At 41.9% G+C, this 20,359-nt stretch overlaps 1 protein-coding gene across 2 annotated transcripts in view; it reads right to left on the bottom strand.

Moving 5' to 3' along the window:
- Positions 1-11,363: 11,363 nt before the first annotated feature.
- ano7 (anoctamin 7) overlaps positions 11,364-20,359 on the bottom strand; it is a 51,916-nt gene continuing 42,920 nt past the window's right edge. For both annotated transcript variants that reach the window (XM_035791454.2, XM_052467175.1), the window contains 6 exons: positions 19,939-20,099; positions 17,812-18,017; positions 17,573-17,712; positions 17,356-17,446; positions 15,165-15,284; positions 11,364-12,551 (listed from right to left, as the gene is read on the bottom strand). In XM_035791454.2, coding sequence (XP_035647347.1) covers positions 12,387-12,551; positions 15,165-15,284; positions 17,356-17,446; positions 17,573-17,712; positions 17,812-18,017; positions 19,939-20,099 — 883 coding nt within the window. In that variant the 3' untranslated portion in view covers positions 11,364-12,386. The remainder of the gene's footprint in view (positions 12,552-15,164; positions 15,285-17,355; positions 17,447-17,572; positions 17,713-17,811; positions 18,018-19,938; positions 20,100-20,359) is intronic.

The raw sequence follows: 20,359 nt of genomic DNA, 5'->3' as shown, positions 1-20,359 counted from the left end.
ACCCGGTTGCCCAACACTAACGTTCTTCTTCTTCTTCAATGTTAATGGTGGATTACCACCACCAGCTGGATGGGGTATTGAATAGGAAACAACAACAAACCCCCAAAAAAATCTGAAAAAGGGGGAAAACGACATCATACAAAATAAAACACGTCAACTAAAAATAAAATAAAACATACTTCTTCAATCACAGTCCACTCCAAAATATATCCCTACACAGGATCAGGGGCCTGTAATGGCGCTACATTCACCGACAGGATATCTTGCACCGCCTCGGCTGTGAAATCACGAAGACCCCAAAAAATGTATTCCATTTTTTTTAGTATGACAGCCCCGCCCTGATCTGTCCACTGGGTTTTGCTCTGCTTACTTCCTGCAGGATATCGGTGGGTGGTGTAGTTGAGGTGGGCAGAGCTGGGAGGGTCATCAGTGCTGATGGGGCACACCTGTGAAAGGTCAGCTGTGGCATAAAGCCACTGTTTCACCATTCAGCAAGAGATTCCTCTCTCCATGTATACCTTTGGTTGTTTCATCGTGTCTTTGGCAGTTGACACATAATTAACTGACCTTCATGCCGCATCTGATTATTGTTGTGAGTGTTTATTTCTGGAATAAATTCATTTTGTTATTCCTTTACTCAAAGTGTGGTTTGCCATCATTTGTTACAGTCTTGAGCCTGGTTGTAACACTTAGACTTCTTCTCTGATTGTGCTGTAAAGTGTATGACCTTTGCAATAAATTTGACAAAGTCAACCTTTTTAACATGTAGCATTTCACTATCCCACGGTTGATGAGAACGTCACTGGTCGTGGTGGCTCTACTACCACTGCTTCTTCCCCACCACTCGTTCCTTCTCATTTTCTCACCGCCTCTAGATAGGAGACATGCTGGATACTCCTTACCCTTGCCTCCTCATTCTCCTTCACCCTAATAGGGCATTCCAAGCGTTCAGGTGCATGTTCACCTCCACAGTTGCAGCATTTCCCTTCATCTGGAATACGATATTCTTTCCTTCTACACAGACTTGACACATGACCAAATATTTTACATTCATGACACTGAAGGGGCTTGTGCACAAAAACTCTAGAAGGGAGAGACTTAATCAAAGAACGGTAGCATGGATGAAGTGAACATCTTTTCTCCGTCCACCATACAGGTCAATCGACGAGCACCAACCACTCCATCGATGTCTTCAGTTATACCCTCTGCCTTTATTTCTATCGCCAACCCAGAAATAACCCCCTTGATAGGTGCCCTGCTATGAAAATCCATGCAGGAAACATATCCTTTTGAGTCTTAACACACTCTTCTTCTGCTCCGCAGACACAAATCTAAATAAGACCAAGTTAAATGGATTTCCCAAGTAGCATTGATTCAAAACTCTGACTTCGACCAAAAACGAGTCTAGTGGTTTCCTATTTTCAAACATTTGTTGCAACTCTAGGTGAAAGTAACTAGTTAATTGCATCTCTAGTTTTTTTTGTGAAACACCCCCCAGCAACTAACGTTAGCATGCAACTCAACTGCAACTACAATTGCAACACAGTTTCTCTGTGTAGTCCTGTTAGGTAGTTAGGTAGTTAGGTAGTTACTGTAGCTAGCTTCCACCTCAGATAGTGAAGCACTGGAATACATTTTGTTGAAAGACCTTTTGAGGGGGAATGTTTAGTTAGTTCCACCTAATTTAGCTAGACTGAAGTTGACATAGCTAATGTTTGCTGTCCATGTGACCGAAGTGAAGAACAGCTACTGGTGGGAGAGGGAGGGATTGGAGAGATGCCTGCAACACAGTGAGGTAAGCTATAGCCTAACCAATATTTTGTAGCTAGCTTAAGGGTTGTAAGTGTGTATTTGGTGGATATAGGAAGAGGTTGTAGGTAACTTTAGGATAATTATAAAAACATTATTACTAACAGACCCATGGATGCAGTAATGAAACCCTGGCCACTGACAGGCATCCAAGTGTGAGGGTGCACTCGAGGGACTCACATGCTGATGTCTGGCATGAGTATTACCAGTGACACATTGCCAAAGGTGTGAGGAAACAGCTGGTGGCCATCGGGAAGCCAGAGGTACTGTCATATTTTATAGTAAAATCAGAACTATGGTTTGTGTAACCTATATCTGGCTCTAGAACCATCCCAATGGACTCTCCTGAATGCCCAAAGAGATTGGGTGGCGGTCACTTTGGGAATGTTCCGAAAATGGAGAAGGAGCAGGCCATTCAACAGCGAATTGAAAAATACACACACACACACATCCATAAAGGAAATCAGAGTGGACTGTTTTTCCACTGATATTGTTACCCGTTTCAACGAGCGTGCTACATTGTCCCGGACCTGCTGTTTTGACTCTCTCTCATACCTGCTGTCTCGACCTATGAATGCTCAGATATGAGAAGCCAATTGACATTTGCTCCTGGGGTGTTGTAAATTTTTAAAGTGGCAATCAGCAGTAGAAACAACAAAAGTGTCCTCTCCTCTTTTGGTAAAAAGCTGAGGGATGGGGCTGGAGAAATGTAACCACTTTAAAATTCATAGAGCTATAGAAACCATTATATCAAAATGATAGTTTTAACCATGTTGAGGCTGTAATGTGTTTGCTGACATTTTCTTTGTTAACAAACGGATTAGAACAAGCTTATATTTGGGGTTTTGATCGGGTCCGACATTTGAACTAAGCTCATGAGGCTTATAACTTATATATAACTTATAACTAAGTTATATTCTTCAAGAATCAATGGTTGCATATCATTCATTTATAAGTGCAAAAATTGATGTAGAAACTGCTGATTGCCCCTTCAAGGTATGCTACTGTTTATCTACTGATCTTGTGCATGATGCAAAGACTTCCAATCACAAGCCTTTCATGTGAATCCTCTTGTTTCGTTGGAACTCGTAAAAACACCTTAATAACATTGACAGTATTTTGTAATCCTGTTTCTATGATCTGTTTCCACTACCATGTAGCCAGGTCGCTTTGGGTAAAGGCATCTGCTAAATGGCATATATTATTAAAGTCTCCTTTGACTCTAGATACCCAGGGTAGTTACCATTCCTTTCCAATAGATGGCCGTCAAAGCTAGTTTAAGTTACTACTCTAGCAACAGGGACACGGGGTTAGTGCATGTTGAAAGTAGTTTTATCTTCAAAGCAAGTTTATCAGGTTACGCTTGAACCTGTTATAGTGGACAAGCTAACTAAATACTATTTTTTACATAACGCACAAGCATTAGGCCTATGTCTTGAATAAAATAATGACAGCAGGCTAGATTTACTAAATTAACTGGGTTTTATTCAAACTCAAACCATATGTAAATGCCACTTGCTTCTGGGTATGCGCGCCTTTTACATTAAAATAGAACTTGGTGCTATTTGTGACGCCTGACGCGCTGCAAATCCTGCCTCTCATCTCCTCATTGGTTTTTAGGAGTATATAACCAAGTGGGTGATTGAAAGATTAACTGAGGTCCACACTCCAGTCCAGTTTGTGGTGGTAACGCACCTTAAAGTTGGTTGTCAACCGCAATATAGAGTTCAAAGAAGAAGAAGCCTGAAGGAGGAGAGATTACTAGAAACAAACTCGGTTTACCCTTTTATAAGGGGGTTCATTTTCAGAGTAGAGGACTATTTGTGCATTTCACGTAAAATAACAACCCAATGTTAAAAGGGTGTGGGACCTGAAGTCGGAGTTTTTGCAAATGAATGGAAAATATGTGGATTTCCCTCAACTGCAAGATAAAGAATGGTCTTCACCGTGGACATTGTGACGGTCCTGAATTTGTCTGAACCATCTGTGCTTCTCCTTCTAATAGGGCGCTTCGCCTTTAATTCCCAATTAAATAGCTAGCATCAGCTGCGGAAAAGGGGGTGGTGATGATAGTGTGAATGAAGACGTGTTCAACCCTCATTTCCGAAACTTTTTTACTCCGTTTGTTTTGTTGTATTTAAAAATGTGCTTTGTAGCCTTGTCTCAAGTTTAAACAGGATCGGATCCGCTCATTGTGTTTCCTTTCGACTACACATCTCAGTTGTTCTCCTCTGTTTTGTTGTGGCCTTTCTCCCCTGTAGATCTGTTGGCGGATTGGATTGTCTGACTGACCTACTGAGTACAACTTTTTTGCACACAGTATTTCATTTGTTTCATTTGCATATGGGAAAACACAGGGTCATTCTGACAATGGAGCTGACAATACAAATCATAATGTGAAGGGAGATAATGGAGTTAATTTGGGCCAGAGCCCTGGGAATCTGAATTCTCAGTCTTGACCACAGGCCACAGGAGGTCTAACCAGTTACACTCTTATTGACATGGATCTGTGTGGAAGTACTGAGCTAGCCCTCCCTCTGACACCCAACCTTCCTCCATAGTCTGGTTTCTCTCCAGTGGTTGTAGTCCTACAACTTCAAGGCGACACCCTTGATATTCGTCGGACAACATCTCCAAACTCTAACAACACACAGTTACACATGGAATAAACAAACATACAGTCAATAATACAATAGCAAAAGCCTAAATATAGTGTGTGCAATAGAGGTAGAATAAGGGAGGTAAGGCAATAACTAGGCCATAGTGGCAAAAATAATTACAATATAGCAATTAAACACTGGAGTGACAGATGTGTAGAAGATGAGTGTGCAAGTAGAGATACTGGGGTGCAAAGGAGCAAAAATAAATAACAGTATGGGGATGAGGTAGTTGGATGGGATATTTACAGATGGTACAGGTGCAGTGATCTGTGATCTGTGAGCTGCTCTGACAGCTGGTTCTTAAAGCTAGTGAGGGAGATATGGGTCTCCAGTTTCAGTGATTTTTGCAGTTCGTTCCAGTCATTGGCAGCAGAGAACTGGAAGGAAAGGCGGCCGAAGGAGGAATTGGCTTTGGGGGTGACCAGTGAAATATACCTGCTGGAGCGCGTGCTACGGGTGGGTGCTGCTATGGTGACCAGTGAGCTGAGATAAGGCGGGGCTTTACCTAGCAAAGACTTATGGATAACCTGGAGCCAGTGTGTTTGGCGACAAATATGAAGCGAGGGCCAGTCAACGAGAGCATACAGGTCGCAGTGGTGGGTGGTATAGAATGCCAGCAGCAATATGAACAGAGAACAAAACAGACACCCAAACAGTTACCCAAACCATCAACAACAGCCAGCGTCTCCAGCCAAGACCCCTCCCATGTTCTGTTGGAGATGTAGCCAAAAGGGACATTCTTCAGCTACATGTCCAAATCAGTATCAAGTAAACCCTTCCAGAAACCACAAATCACAACAGGCCAACACACCTAACTCCCTTCGCAGGAACGACCATCCTACTCTGGGTGCTTTGACCAGAGCTGGAACTCCAAGAGTCCCTGCCTATGCCCACCCGTCGACATACCCTTTCTTTCAGTAAATACAGCACCAACTGGTGTTACCCCTGTCCATAGGCCCTTAGACAGGATGAGCCATCCTGGACACCGGGTCATCCTACACATTGCTCAATGAGAAACTGTGGAAGGAGGTTAAAGGTCCATAATACAACTTGAAGCCATGGACAGAAGGTCCGCTATATCTAGCTGATGGTGAGGCTAAACGAACACTCAGATGGAGTAAGGTTGAGTTCCGCCTGTGTAAATGCTCCTATATGATTCCCTTGCTTTTCCTGTCGTGTTGGGAATTGATTTCATGTACTTCAGTGGTGTCCAGATTGATATCGCACACAACTGCTACTGGTTTCCACACAATCAGAGCGAGAAGCATTTCATCCAATCAGAAGCTACATGATTGGTGTTCAAATGTGTCAGTCTTCTCTGCCGTTGCTCCAGTACTACAAACCCTTGTTAATCTTTCTGATGATTTCCTTACACAGGAAATATTGATCAAGCAGAAGCCACATTGTTTGTCCCCAGCAAAGCTTATCATCCCAAAGGTTGATACGTTGACACAAGATATAAAATTGAACATTCCTCCTCTCCCTGAGCTGCTCTTGTTGTCCTCATCCCAAAAAAGACTGGTGGTCTTAGGTTTTGTGTGGACTATAGGAAGACCAACAATGTTTCCCAGACTGATCCCTATCCTCTTCCCACCATCCACGAGATTCTGGAGTCATTGTCTGGTGCTGTTGTGTTCACTACCCTTGACCTTAATAGTGGCTATTGGCAGGTTGAGATGGACCAGGAAAGCAAGGACAAGACTGCTTTTGTCTGTGCTGAGGGCTTGTAATTCCTTTAAGGTGATGCCTTTTGGGTTAAAGAATGCACCTGCCACTTTCCAAAGACTGATGGAGATTGCGTTAGGTGAGGTCAAAGGGAAGATCTGTTTCGTCTACCTGGATGATATAATGATCTACTCCCAGACCAGAGAACAATAATAATAATAATATAATAATAACACTTTCAAGATCTTCAAGCAGTGTTGGACAAGCTAAGAGAAGCTGGTCTGACATTGAACATGAAGAAGAGCAACTTCTGCCAAACCTCCCTGAAGTTCCTTGGCCATATTGTGTTGTCTAACGGCATCCATGTGGATCCTGAAAAGATCAAGGCTGTACAAGACTTCCCTGTGCCAACTACCCTCAATGCCCTTCAACGGTTCCTTGGGATGGCACCATGGTTTGTTTAGAACTTCTCCCAGGTGGCAGAACCACACAACACATTGAAGCGAAAAGGAGCGAAATTCCGACGGACGACAGAGTGCTAGACCTCCTTTCAAACCCTGAAATGAAACCTTGTCACACCTCCCATTTTGGGTCTTCCCAACATTGACTGCCCATTTGTTGTTTACACTGATACCAGTCCAACAGACTGGACTTGGCACTGAAGAAGTGCTAGCGTTCACCAGTCGGACATTGAATGGACCACAACAGAACTACTCCACAACCGAGCAAGAGTGCCTTGCGCCGGAAAAGTGGAGGTACTACCTGGAAGGAAGGTACTTCACTGTTGTCACTGACCATTCCTTCCTTGTATGGGTGTTCAAGACCAACAAACCAAGGACCAGACTCATCAGATGGGCTCTACGGTTTCAAGAGTTCACCGTTGCAGTAGAATACAGGAAAGGAAAGTAAAACACTGTTCCAGGTGCGTTATCCAGAGCTCCTGCTGGTGGTAACAGTGGCCCTCATCTTACATGTGCTACTGTTCTGTCTAACAGTCGAGACTCACCCAAACATTTTCCCTTCTCTGATGAGTCCGTATGGAAGGCTTTGTACCAGACTATGCTGGAAGATGGAGAAAATATGGTCAAACAAAGCTGACCATCATTGAAGACAAAGTCTACCAAGTTGTACAACTACTTCACAGAACACTCTACCAAATGTACATACCTGAACCTCTACTCCTTCAACTGTTACAACATTTCCATGAAGACCCGTTAGCGGGTCATTTGGGCATGTTCAAAACCTACAAGCGGTTGCAAGCATTACTGTACTGGCCATATCTGAGCATGGACGTGAAGTCACACATTCGAAACTGTCAGGTTTGTCAAATGTACAAACCAGAAGGCAGAAATCCTGCTGGCAAGTTGCAGCAAACTGTGGTTACCTGACTTTGGGAAATGTTAGGAATGGATTTGATGGGTCCATTTCTGAGAAGCTCCAACCAGAATGTGTACATGCTTGTTTTTGTTGATTACTATTCCAAGTGGGTGGAGCTCTTTGTCCTTCGTCAGGCCACAGCGAGGACCGTCTCTAACATCCTCACAAAAGAGATCCAGACTTGCTGGGGAGTTCCGACTCTGGGATGCTGGCCTTCTAGGCAGAGTTGGAAAGACAAATCCATATCTCTGGCCAATAAAAATAAAATATTAAGATGGGCAAAAGAACAGACACTGGACAGAGGAACTCTGCCTAGAAGGTCAGCATCCCGTAGTTGACTCTTCACTGTTGACGTTGAGACTGGTGTTTTGCGGGTACTATTTAATGTTGCTGCCAGTTGAGGACTTGAGGCGTCTGTTTCTCAAACTAGACATTAATGTACTTGTCCTCTTGCTCAGTTGTGCACCGGGGCCTCCCACTCCTCTTTTTATTCTGGTTAGAGACAGTTTGCACTGCGGACAGTTCGGCTGCGGAGAGCGTGATCACACAGTCTTCCAGAACATGCTCTCATGCATGTTTCAGTGTTATTTGCCTCAAAGTGATTAAATAAGTAGTTTAGCTTGTCTGGTAGGCTTGCGTCACTGGGCAGCTCTTGGCTGTGTTTCACTTTCTGGTCTGTAATGGTTGACAAGCCCTGCCACATCCGACGAGCGTCAGAGCAGGTGTTGTACGATTCGATCTTAGTCCTGTATTGACGCTTTGCCTGTTTGATAGTTCAATGGAGGGCATAGCAGGATATCTTATAAGCTTCCGGGATACAGAGTCCCGCTCCTCTAGCCTTTAGCTCAGTGCGGATGTTGCCTGTAATCCATGGCTTCTGGTTGGGGTATATACGTACAGTCACTGAGGGGGCAACGTCATTGTTGCACTTCTTGATGAAGCCAATGACTGAAGCGGTGTACTCAATGGCATCGGAGGAATCCCGGAACATATTCTAGTCTGTGCTAGCAAAACTGTCCTGTCCTGTCGCTTAGCATCTGCTTCATCTGACCACTTTTTTATTGATCTAGTCGTTGGTGTTTTCTTAAATTTTTGCTTGTAAGCAGGAATCAGGATAGAATTATGGTCAGATTTGCCAAATGGAGGGCGAGGGAGAGCTTTGTATGCATCTCTGTGGGTGGAGTAAAGGTGGTCCAGAGTCCCCCCTCTGGTTGCACATTTAACATGTTGATAGAAATGTGGTAAAACGGATTTAAGTTTCTAAAGTCCCCAGCTACTAGGATTGCTGCCTCTGGATGAGCATTTTCTTGTTTGCTTATGGCGGAATACAGCTCATTCAATGCTGTGTTAATGTCAGCCTCTGACTGTGGTGGTATGTAAACAGCTGTGAAAAATATCTAGGTATGTAGTGTGGTCTACAGTTTATTATGATATACTCTACCTCAGGTGAGCAATAGCTCGAAACTTCCTTAGATATTGTGCACCAGCTGTTATTTACAAAAATACATATTCCACCACCCCTTGTCTTACCAGACGCCAATGTTCTATCCTGCCTGTGCAGCATTTAACCAGCCAGCTGTACGTTGATTGTGTCATTGTTCAGCCACGTCTCCGTGAAGCATAAGATGTTACAGTTTTGAATGTTCCATTGGTAGTTTAATCTTGCGCGAATGTGATCTATTTTATTGTCCAAAGATTACATGTTTGCTAGCAAAATGGAAGGAAGTGGGGGTTTATTCAATCGCCTATGAATTCTCAGAAGGCAGCCCTCCCTCCGGCCTCTTTCTCTCCGCCTCCTCTTCACGCAAATCACGGGGAGCTGGGCCTGTTTCCGAGAAAGCAGTATATCATTCGAGTCGGCCTTGTCAGAGTTGTTAAATTAAACAAATATATTCTGCCAGTCCGTAGTGAGTAATCCCAGTCCTGATGTACAGAAGTTATTTTCGGTCATAAGAAACCGTAGTGGCAACATTATGTACAAAATAAGTAAAAAAATATGTTTCAAACAACGCAAATAAATGAACAAAAAACACAATTGGTTGGGGGCATGTAAAACGTCTGCCTTCTTCTCCAGCGCCGTCTTACAGGCAAACCGCAGATTCCACTATTGTTGCTCATGCAAAGTGAGCAAAGTCAATGTTGATCATCAACTTTATCCTTTTCAAATGTCACTGTTACTTGAGGGGCCTAATTGTATGCATGTTTCAAATGACTAGTTAATGACAGAGATTAATGCAGCAAATTGTTCAAAAATGATTACATCTTCAAAACCAATTTAGATTTGATACTGTAATATCAAGTCACGTATTTTATCAAATTTTTATTTGTTCCAATAAACACCACATTTAAATATTGTAAATTATATTCAAAGACAATGTTACGTGCATGTTGCATTAATCATCTTTGGCTTGACTCTCCCATAAACAGATTTAGTCAATTCATAATGTGAACTGGTTTGTAGTAGTAGGTATAGTCTTGAATGATTGGAATAAAACTTTTCTGTTACTTTTCCTCCTAGGAAGTAATATATATATATAATTAGGAGGAAAAGTAACAGAAAAGTGATATTCCATTCATATGTATATATGTATATATCCCTTTTTCAGGACCCTGTCTTTCAAAGATAATTCAAAAATCACAATAACTTCAAAGATCTTCTTTGTAAAGGGTTTAAACACTGTTTCCCATCCTTGTTCAATGAACCTTAAACAATTAATGAACATGCACCTGTCGAACGGTGGTTAAGACACTAACAGCTTACAGACGGTAGGCAATTAAGGTCACAGTTATGGAAACTTAGGACACTGAGGCCTTTCTAAAAAACACCAAAAGAAAGATGCCCAGGGTCCCTCCTCATCTGTGTGAAAGTGCTTTGGGCATGCTGCAAGGAGGCATGAGGACGGCAGATGTGGCCAGGGCAATAAATTGCAATAATAAAACGCCTAAGTCAGAGCTACAGGGAGACAGGATGGACAGCTGATCGTCCTCGCAGTGGCAGACCATGTGTACCAACACCTGCACAGGATCGGTACATCCGAACATCACACCTGTGGGACAGGTATGATGGAAATGACAACTGCCCGAGTTACACTAGGAACACACAATCGCTCCATCAGTGCTCAGACTGTTCGCAATAGGCTGAGGGAGGCTGGACTGAGGGTTTGTAGGTACACACCAGACATCACTGGAACCACGTCGCCTATGGGCACAAACCCACCGTCACTGGACCAGACAGGACTGGCAAAAGGGCTCTTCACTGACGAGTCGTGTTTTTGTCTCACAAGGGGTGATGGTCGGATTTGCGGTTATCGTCGAAGGAATGAGCGTTACACCAAGGCCTATACTCTGGAGAGGGATCGATTTGGAGATGGAGGGTCCGTCATGGTCTGAGACGGTGTGTCAGAGCATCATCGGACTGAGCTTGTTGTCATTGCAGGCAATCTCAACGCTGTGCGTTGCAGGGAAGACATCCTCCTCCCTCACGTGGTACTCTTCCTGCAGGTTCATCCTGACACACCCTCCAGCATGACTATGCCACCAGCCATACTGCTGGTTCTGTGCGTGATTTCCTGCAAGACAGGAATGTCAATGTTCTGCCATGGTCAGCGAAGAGCCCATCTCAATCCATATTGAGCACATCTGGGACCTGTTGGATTAGAGGGTGAGGGCTTGGGCCATTCCTCCCAGAAATTTCCGGGAACTTGCAGGTGGCTTGGTGGAAGAGTAACATCTCACAGCAAATTTGGCAAATCTGGTGCAGTCCATGAGGAGGAGATGCACTGCAGTACTTAATGCAGCTGGTGGCCACACCAGATACTGACTGTGACATTTTTTGACCCCCCTTTTTTCAGGGACACATTATTCAATTTCTGTTAGTCACATGTCTGTGGAAATAGTTCAGTGTATGTCTCAGTTGTTGAATCTTGTTATGTTCATACAAATATTTACACGTTAAGTTGAAAATAAACACAGTTGACAGTGAGAGGACGTTTCTTTTTTTGCATAAATTATATATATATACACACATGTATCATGATTGGGTTAGTTAAATAAATACTTCAGTTGATTCCAGTCTATGTGCTTATCGCTTCAAGCTGCTTCATACAGTAAATATACAGTGTATTTGCGGGGGACTGAACTGGAAGACTATAATTCCTGAAACATGAAGTGAGTTCACTGCCAACCCAAAAAAGTAATTATATTATTCAGTTAAGGACTGAGCAGCTACACCGAAAGAGACACATTTCTCTAGTAGTAATTGATTGATTGGATTTGTGTAGTGCTTTACATATTAAAGAGGGGAACTCACCTCTTCCACTACCAATGTGTAGCACCCATTTGGGCGATGCACAGCAACCATTTTGTGCCAGAACACTCACCACACATCAGCTATCATGGTGGAGAGGTGAGGAGTGATATATGCCAATTGGGAATCAGGGGGATGAATCGGTGGTCATGATTGAATGGGGCCAGGTTGAGAATTTGGCCAAGACACTGGGGTTATCACCCCAAAGTCTTACAATAACTGCAATGGAATTTTCTATGACCACAGATTCAGGACTCCCGTTTAACGATTCATTCGAAAGACTAGTCTAGTCACAGTTCTCAGGTAGTCCACACATTTGCTGCATGGTTAGAGTGGGGGGTATACTGCTGCTCAATATGGGTAAGCACAATGCAAAGCCTCAATCTCACTGCAGTCAGTCCTGAGTAAGGATTAGTCCTGTTATTTGCCTTCTCCTTAGTCTTTCAGTTATGACTATACTTGTCCATGTCACTGAAGTTTGTTAGAAACACAGAGCTGAAAAATAAATCTCATCACTCAATCATGTGACCTTGAGCTGGCGTCCAAACGACGCCTGGGGAGGTCAGGGGTTAGAGCGGTGATCTGTCTGGGTCCTCTGGGATTGGATTCAGTAAGGGTGGTGGTGAGTTGCACTCCCGGGGTGGAGACGCTGTGGAAGTTTGAGGTTTGGCTCTGCGTCGCAACTCAGTGGACAGATTCTCCTTTTCAACTAGGACGACAACCTTACCCAAAGCCTGCAACATAAAGGGTGTGAAACAAAAAGAAAGCAAAGGGTGGATTCATTGACTGTGAAAAATTAGCGTAGACTTTTCTTCATATCATAGAATGCAATAACTTAATTTACATGGAAATGTATTTTCTGAGGTTAGCAAACAAAATACTCAACCAATGCACTATAATACAACGTAATAATGCAGTACAAAAAAAACGCTGGAGAGGGATCACACATTGACATCTAGTCCCTGAGACATGCAGCGTTTACATGCTAGTCGGCACTAGGAAACTCTGAAATTCCGTACTTGCTAACTGGTTGAACACGGCTTGTGTATAACTACAACCAGTTAGCAAGTTATACATTTCAGAGTTTCCTAGTTCCGACTAGCACGTGTATGCGGCATCTGTATTGTAGCCCACATGCCCTATGTCACACTGTTCAAGAGCCCAGTCATAGCTCTAGGGGTGGAGCTCCAGTGGTATTCATACTTTTTCAAAAGGGAACCATTCTTTTTCAAAATATCTTCCTGTGACTCCACCCCAAATCTAACAACACAACTTTAAAATCAGTCAATTTCAATTTTACATCAACATTCATTCATCAAAATGAAGAGAACTAAATACATTTACTCAATCAAATAAATTGTAAATGATCTTTCTAAAAAAAGTTTATATTGTCCCATACTCTTAAATATATATTTTTTATTAATATGGTGGCCCCACTGCAATTAACCCGCAACCCCAACTTTGAATACCATTGGGCTGTCCTGACCAGCCTACTCACTGCAACATTTATGTTTTTTATAAATATAAATGTATCTTATCTTTAACTATGAATTGTTGGAAAAGGACTCATAAATAAGAACTTCACTGTTAGTCTACACCTGTTGACTACGAAGCATGTGACAAATAAATTTGAGCGGTCTTCGCTCTGTGCAGTGATGTGGGACGCCTCGTTTATTTTTCTGATACTTGCGCCATGCGACCTGTCACCTTATTGGTCCACACAACTTCAGTCCCGCCTCTATTGAAATGTCATTGGTTAGGCGTGTCTCATTCTGACCGATCCAGTGTAGTAGACTCTTGCGTGTCTATACTTTTCTTCTGTAAACGATCGTTCATGGATGGTTATAGATCTTTTGGGGGCTTCTGACCGGGAGTCGTGACGGAAAATGTATCATGCATCAGTCAATTAATTTTAATGTCATTCTGTTTTAAATCTGGCTCACAGTGCAGCTTAGTTTCTGGGATATTTTGTCACATCTGACTGTTCCTTCTTAAAATTCCTTTGCATCAGTTTAGAGAGAGTGACAGCTTAGTGAAAAAGTTCTGTCATGGGTGTATCTAAAGTTATTTTGATAAACATTCAGAAATAACAAATTAACTAGTAACCTTTGATAAAGTAGAGTAAGCTAGCTATAACTAGTAGCATGCCCATTTATATCTGAGCTAATATTTCTGAATATTTAGGAAAGTAAACTGGCTAGCTATCTCATCCTACTTTGTGATATACACTATTATCCCGAGTAAGATCATTCATTTTAATTTGTTGCATCTGTGCTGCCATCCTGTTAGAAGGTAACAGATTATTTTATTACAATGGTTAAATTGGATTTTCATTGTGTTCAATGGTGTTATTTGCCCCCTAGTGGCGCTTTCTGGTACTTAGAGAGACGACGCAAATAGGAAGTACAGAATTTGTTTTGCACGCATAGAGCAGCTACAAACAACGCTACGTTGCAGGTCTTTCAATGTAGTCATTTCTTGTCACGCTTCAGCCTTGGAAAAATATATGTTTGTAATTTCGATTCAAGCATTTAGCTAATGATGATAATCTTGTTATTGATAGAGTTTCTTACATATCAATGTTGGTTGCATTTACTCACAAATTGCAATGCCTTTAATGTATGTCGTTAGCTGTATTACTTTGCTCATGCGTCATGCAAACGAATTGTAAAATATACAATACTGTAGTTTTGTTACTGTTTCTAGTGTAATATGCTTTGTTATTCTACATAGATGGTTATACATTATTAGAGTAATGAAAGGAGCAATTACCATATGGTTAACAATTAGCTATATGGTTTGGCATCATGCCAGATGCATGGTACCTTAGCGCGTGCTTTGTATTTATGCAACTTCAAATGTTTAATGTACAGCTACAGTATGTCGGTGTGAATTGAACACTAAAGTATATTCTTTTCTGTATTTTGCAGTTTCACAACATAAACGTTTTCAATATATTCATTCAAGAAAAGTCACGCCTTGGGAGTTTTATTGAAGACTTAGTTGTTAGCCATCTGTCTAGTTTTGCATGGGAACGCAACTCAAGGGCAGAATAGCATCTGTGCTAAATCTGTTTTCCCTTCATCAATTAATCAGTGACCAGCCAATCAGCGACCACTACTGCAAGGCATGTTTCAACTTTGTGTCGGGTAAAGTGGTTTTGATGATTCATAATGAGGAAAAAAATACACTATCTAATCAGTAGAAGAATCAGCTGGAGTTATCATTGGTTAAAAAAAAGAAGCCAAAATTACACTGTGAATTATATAGAGATTTGATTGGTTAATCGGTTGGTTGATTGATCGATTGACTGACAGGTATCTAGAAAGAGGTACAGGGGTTCTCACCTCGTTCTCAGCCAGGGCCTCCTTGGCCATATAGTGCTCTCTCTTAATTTTGATCTCCACATCCTCAGGTATATCAGGGACCATGATGTCAATCAAACGACCGATGAAGAACACAACATGCTGAGCAAAGAGAAAGGGAAAAAAGAAAGAGAGAGAGAAGATGGACCAGGGAAGGAGACACATTATAAGCATACAGTGCATTTGGAAAGTATTCAGACCCCTTGACTTTTTCCATATTTTGTTACGTTACAGCCTTATTCTAAAATGGATTAAATAGCTTTTTTTCTCCTCAATCTACAAACAATACCCCATAAGGACAAAGCTTGGAAATTGATTAAAAAAAGAGCGGAAAAAATCACATTTACTTAAGTATTCAGACCCTTTACTCAGTACTTTGTTGAAGTACATTTGGCAGCAATTACAGCCTTGATTCTTCTTGGGTATGATGCTACAAGCTTAGCACACCTGTATTTGGGGGGTTTCTCCAATTCTTCTCTGCAGATGTAACTCTGTGTTGTCTGTTCACACTGCTATGCTTTATCTTGGCCAGGTCGCAGTTGCAAATGAGAACTTGTTCTCAACTAGCCTACCTGGTTAAATAAAGGTGAAATAAAAAAAAGTAAAAAAGATCCTCTGAAGCTCTGTCAGATTTGATGGGGAGCGTTGCTGCACAGATATTTTCAGGTCTCTCCAGAGATGTTTGATCGGGTTCAAATCCGGGCTCTGGCTGGGTCACTCAAGAACGTTCAGAGACTTGTCTCAAAGCCACTCGTGCGTTGTCTTGGCAGTGTGCTTAGGATCGTTGTCATGTTGGAAGGTTGAACCTTCACCCCAGTCTGATGTTCTGAGCACTCTGGATCAGGTTTTCATCAAGGATCTTTCTGTACTTTGCTCTGTTAATTTTTCCCTTGATCCTGACTAGTCTCCCAGTCCTTTCCGCTGAAAAACATCCCCACAGTATGATGCTGCCACCACCATGCTTCACCGTAGGGATGGTGCCAGGTTTTTCCTCCAGATGTGATGCTTGGCATTCAGGACAAAAAGTTCAATCCTGGTTTCATAAGAGCTGATATTCTTGTTTGTCGTGGTCTGAGAGTACTTTAGGTGTCTTTTGGCAAACTCCAAGCGGGATGTCATGTGCCTTTTACTGAGGAGTGGCTTCTGTCTGGCCACTCTATCATAAAGGCCTGATTGGTAGAGTGCTGCAGAGATGGTTGTCCTTCTGGAAGGTTCTCCTATCTCCACAGAGGAACTCTGTAGCACTGTCAGAGTGACCCTCGGGTTCTTGGTCACCTCCCTGACCAAGGCCCTTCTCCCCGATTCCTCAGTTTGGTCGTGCGGCCAGCTCTAGGAAGAGTGTTATTGGTTCCAAACTTGAAGGCCACTGTGTTCTTAAGGACCTTCAATGCTGAATAAATGTTTTGATATCCTTTCCCAGATCTGTGCCTCGACACAATCTTGTCTCGGAGCTCTACGGACAATTCAACCTCACGGCTTGGTTTTGCTCTGACATCCATTGTCAACTGTGGGACCTTATATAGGCAGGTGTGTGCCTTTCCAAACCATGTCCAATGAATTGAATTTACCACAGGTGGGCTCCAATCAAGTTGTAGAAACATCTTAAGGATGATCAATGGAAACAGGATGTACCTGAGCTCAATTTCAAGTCTCATAGCAAAGGGTCTGAATACTTATGTAAATAAAGTATATGTTTTAAATTTTTTTATAAATTTCCTAAAATGTCGAAAAATCTGTTTATGCTTTGTCATATTGGAGTTTTGTGTGTAGATTTATCAGGGGGAAAACAATTAAATCAATTTTAGAACAAGGCTGCAACGTAACAAAATGTGGAAAAAGTCAAGGTTGTCTGAATACAATCCAAATGCACTGTATATGAACATCGTAACAATCTTGTAAACTTACTCAGATGCAATGTGTTGACTAGCCAACACTACGAGACCAGAGTATAAAAATAAAACACCAAAATGAAGCACCACAGTATAAAAACGAAACACATTCTCAGAGCACACGACAAGGCATCTCAATCTCAATTCTCCAAGATGCCTCAGCTCCTTAACAAAAATGCATACACAGATAGACCTGTAAACACTGAATTAGTCAATGAATTGCATTGAATCTGTACTGCAAAAGTTGTCCACATAATGACATAGCTCAACTCAACGGAACTTGCCTCAAAAATTATGACAAAGGCCAGCCGGCAAGCCAGAAGGTGGAAGTACTCCGGTCGAAAATGCCCATTTCTGTCCCTGTATCCTCTATATCTAAAAAAAAAACGAACAAAGAAATGCTAGATGACAATGCCAGTTGTAGAGTAATAGGAACAAGAAAATAACGACGTTCACGAAATGCATATATACATTCATGGGTGATTATGAGTGTGTCTCTACCTGCATTGTGTGTTGTTGGCGTTAAAGTTGCTTGGGGAAGTACCCAGGGTGAAGTTAACATAACCCTGAAGGTTGCCATCATTGTTGAAGCGGTAGTAGAGGCGAGGCAGGAAGTCAGAAGTGAAAGCTATCAGGAAGGCCTGGCAGAGAGGCAGGAGTCTTCATTAAACCAAGCACACTAATAACATCACACACACGCAAGTAACACAGACACACACACACATATACAGTACACTTACATTACTAATGACAGCAACGTAGGTGATGACTTGTAGGATGTCCAGCCAGATTCCAATGTCCTGAGCCCTCTCTGCTACGGGCCGTCTGTACTGACACACAAACTTCTGTGCGTCCAGACGCACCTCTACCCAGTTATTGATCAGGGCAAACAGCGGGGCAAGTGGACATGCCGCCACAAAGATGGTAATGAAGCCAAACTGCAGCACTGCAAAGAGGGGGGAAGTCAGCATTCACCTTCTGCTTGTGTTGGGGTATGTAAAATGCATCTGTAATCTGAGTAATGTAGTAATGTACAATGTTAAATTAATTAAATGATGGATTAGCAGAATATAGTGCCCACAGAAAATATTCAGAAATAATTTGTTAATTTGTCTGTGTCATGGAAAGAGCAAGTGTTCTTAATGTTTTGTTCACAGTATTTATACCCCTTGACCTTTTCCCCATTTTGTTGTGTTACAGCCTGAATTTAAAACGGATTCAATTGAGATTTTTTTTGTCACTGGCCTAAACACAATATCCCACAAAGTCAAGGCGGAATTATGTTTTTAGAAATGAATAAAAAATAAAAAGCTGAAATGTCTGGAGTCAATACAGTTGGAGTCAGAGGTTTACATACACCTTAGCCAAATACATTTAAACTCAGTTTTTCACAATTCCTGACATTTAGTAAAAATCCTAGTAAAAATGAGTGGTTTTAGGTCAGTTAGGATCACCATTTTATTTTAAGATTTTGAAATGTCAGAATAATAGTAGAGAGAATGATTTATTTCAGCTTTTATTTATTTCATCACATTCCCAGTGGGTCAGAAGTTTACATACACTCAATTAGTATTTGGTAGCATTGCCTTTAAATTGTTCAACTTGGGTCAAATGTTTAGGGTAGCTTTCCACAAGCTTCCCACAGTAAGTTGGGTGAATTTTGGCCCATTCCTCCTGACAGAGCTGGTGGAACTGAGTCAGATTTGTAGGCCTCCATGCACGCACACACTTTTTCAGTTCTGCCCACACATTTTCTATAGGATTGAGGTCAGGGCTCTGTGATGGCCACTCCAATACCTTGCCTCTGTTGTCCTTAATTGACTTGCCTAGTTAAATAAAGAATTTAAAAAATGAAGAAAACCATTGCACAATACAGCACTTGAGAACATTAACACATCAAGTGGTATGTGATGATGTGATGTGACGATCTCGCTCAGTTGGTAGAGCATGGCTCTTGCAATGCTAGGGTTGTGGATTCGATTCCCATGGGGAAAAACTATGAAAATATATGTACTCCCTACTGTAAATTGCACTGGATAAGTGTCTACAACAGTAAAAGGAATGAATAGACCATTTCAGTTTTCACAAAAATAGAAGAAGACAGTGAATGTTCCTGAGTGACTGTTAAAGTTTTAAATCTACTATCTATTGCAAGATCTGAAAATGGTTGTATAGCAATGATAAACAACCAATTTAACTTGACACAATTGTGGGAAGCATTGGAGTCAACATGGGCCAGCATCCCAGTAGAACACTTTCAACACCTTGTAGAGTCCATGCCCTGACAAATTGAGGCTGTTCTGAGGGCAAAAGTGTTGTTACAACTTAATATAACGAAGGTCTTCGTAATGTATTGTACATTACATGTACTGTATATTCTGTATATTATCCTCCAGAGCAAGTGAATTAATTAATTTGGGGTATGGATTACACAATCTGACTGAGTAGGTTCTGCACAGCACTGTTTATTACCTACATGGCACAATCATCTTTGGGATGAGGGGACAGTTACATTGACTGGGGGAAGTAGAGCACGTGGGAAGTAGAGCAGTAAACGTGTGTAGCTAATCCTCCTCAACGGCTTAGTAGAATCATATTGTCAAGACCTAGGGGTTTCAACTGTGTTTCTCCATCAATTACTTGATGGCACACAGAGTCCTGTCTATTTAAAATGTTATGGTTTGTTTGCTCCCGGTGCGTGTCACTGCCAGTTACCCAGATAACCTCACTTATTCAAGAGTAACAAAAATCACAAGAGTAATTCCTTATCCAATAAGAAATACACAATTACAATTCCCAGTTAATGAATGTTTTAAAACACCGTGTTCCACAGCCCTGCCCTATTAAAGGTGTGCAGGAACACTCACCCATTTCCAGATATTCATCGAACAGTCCCTCACACAGCAGGAGCTCATAGTCGGTCTCCCAGGGTGCAGCATCCTGTGTCGGTCCTCCCTCTTTCACCTTCTCATCTTCAGCTCTAACCTTAGGATGGATCTTGCGCTTCTGCCACCAAGACTTTAGTTTTCTATCATGAGACAAAAGGAGAGAGGTTTTACCTTAACGAGCACAGAAGCAGTACATAGGTCCTTTATGTGGGCAAGACAATTACAATAACTTACTCCCACTGGGCACAGATGTCAGTTCAACAAACGTAGTTTTGATTTACATTTGGTTGATTTGTCGTCAACTAATATGAATTCAACATTAAATCAACAAAAATTGGATTTAGGTAAAAAATTGGGTGACAAAAAAGACTTATCCAATCAGTTTTCAACATTCATTCAG

The sequence above is a fragment of the Oncorhynchus keta genome, chromosome 18 (genome assembly GCF_023373465.1).
Source record: "Oncorhynchus keta strain PuntledgeMale-10-30-2019 chromosome 18, Oket_V2, whole genome shotgun sequence".
Classification (NCBI taxonomy): Eukaryota; Metazoa; Chordata; class Actinopteri; order Salmoniformes; family Salmonidae; genus Oncorhynchus; species Oncorhynchus keta.
The sequence above is the reverse complement of the archived record's forward strand: the minus strand, read 5'-3'. Positions and strand labels throughout refer to the sequence as shown.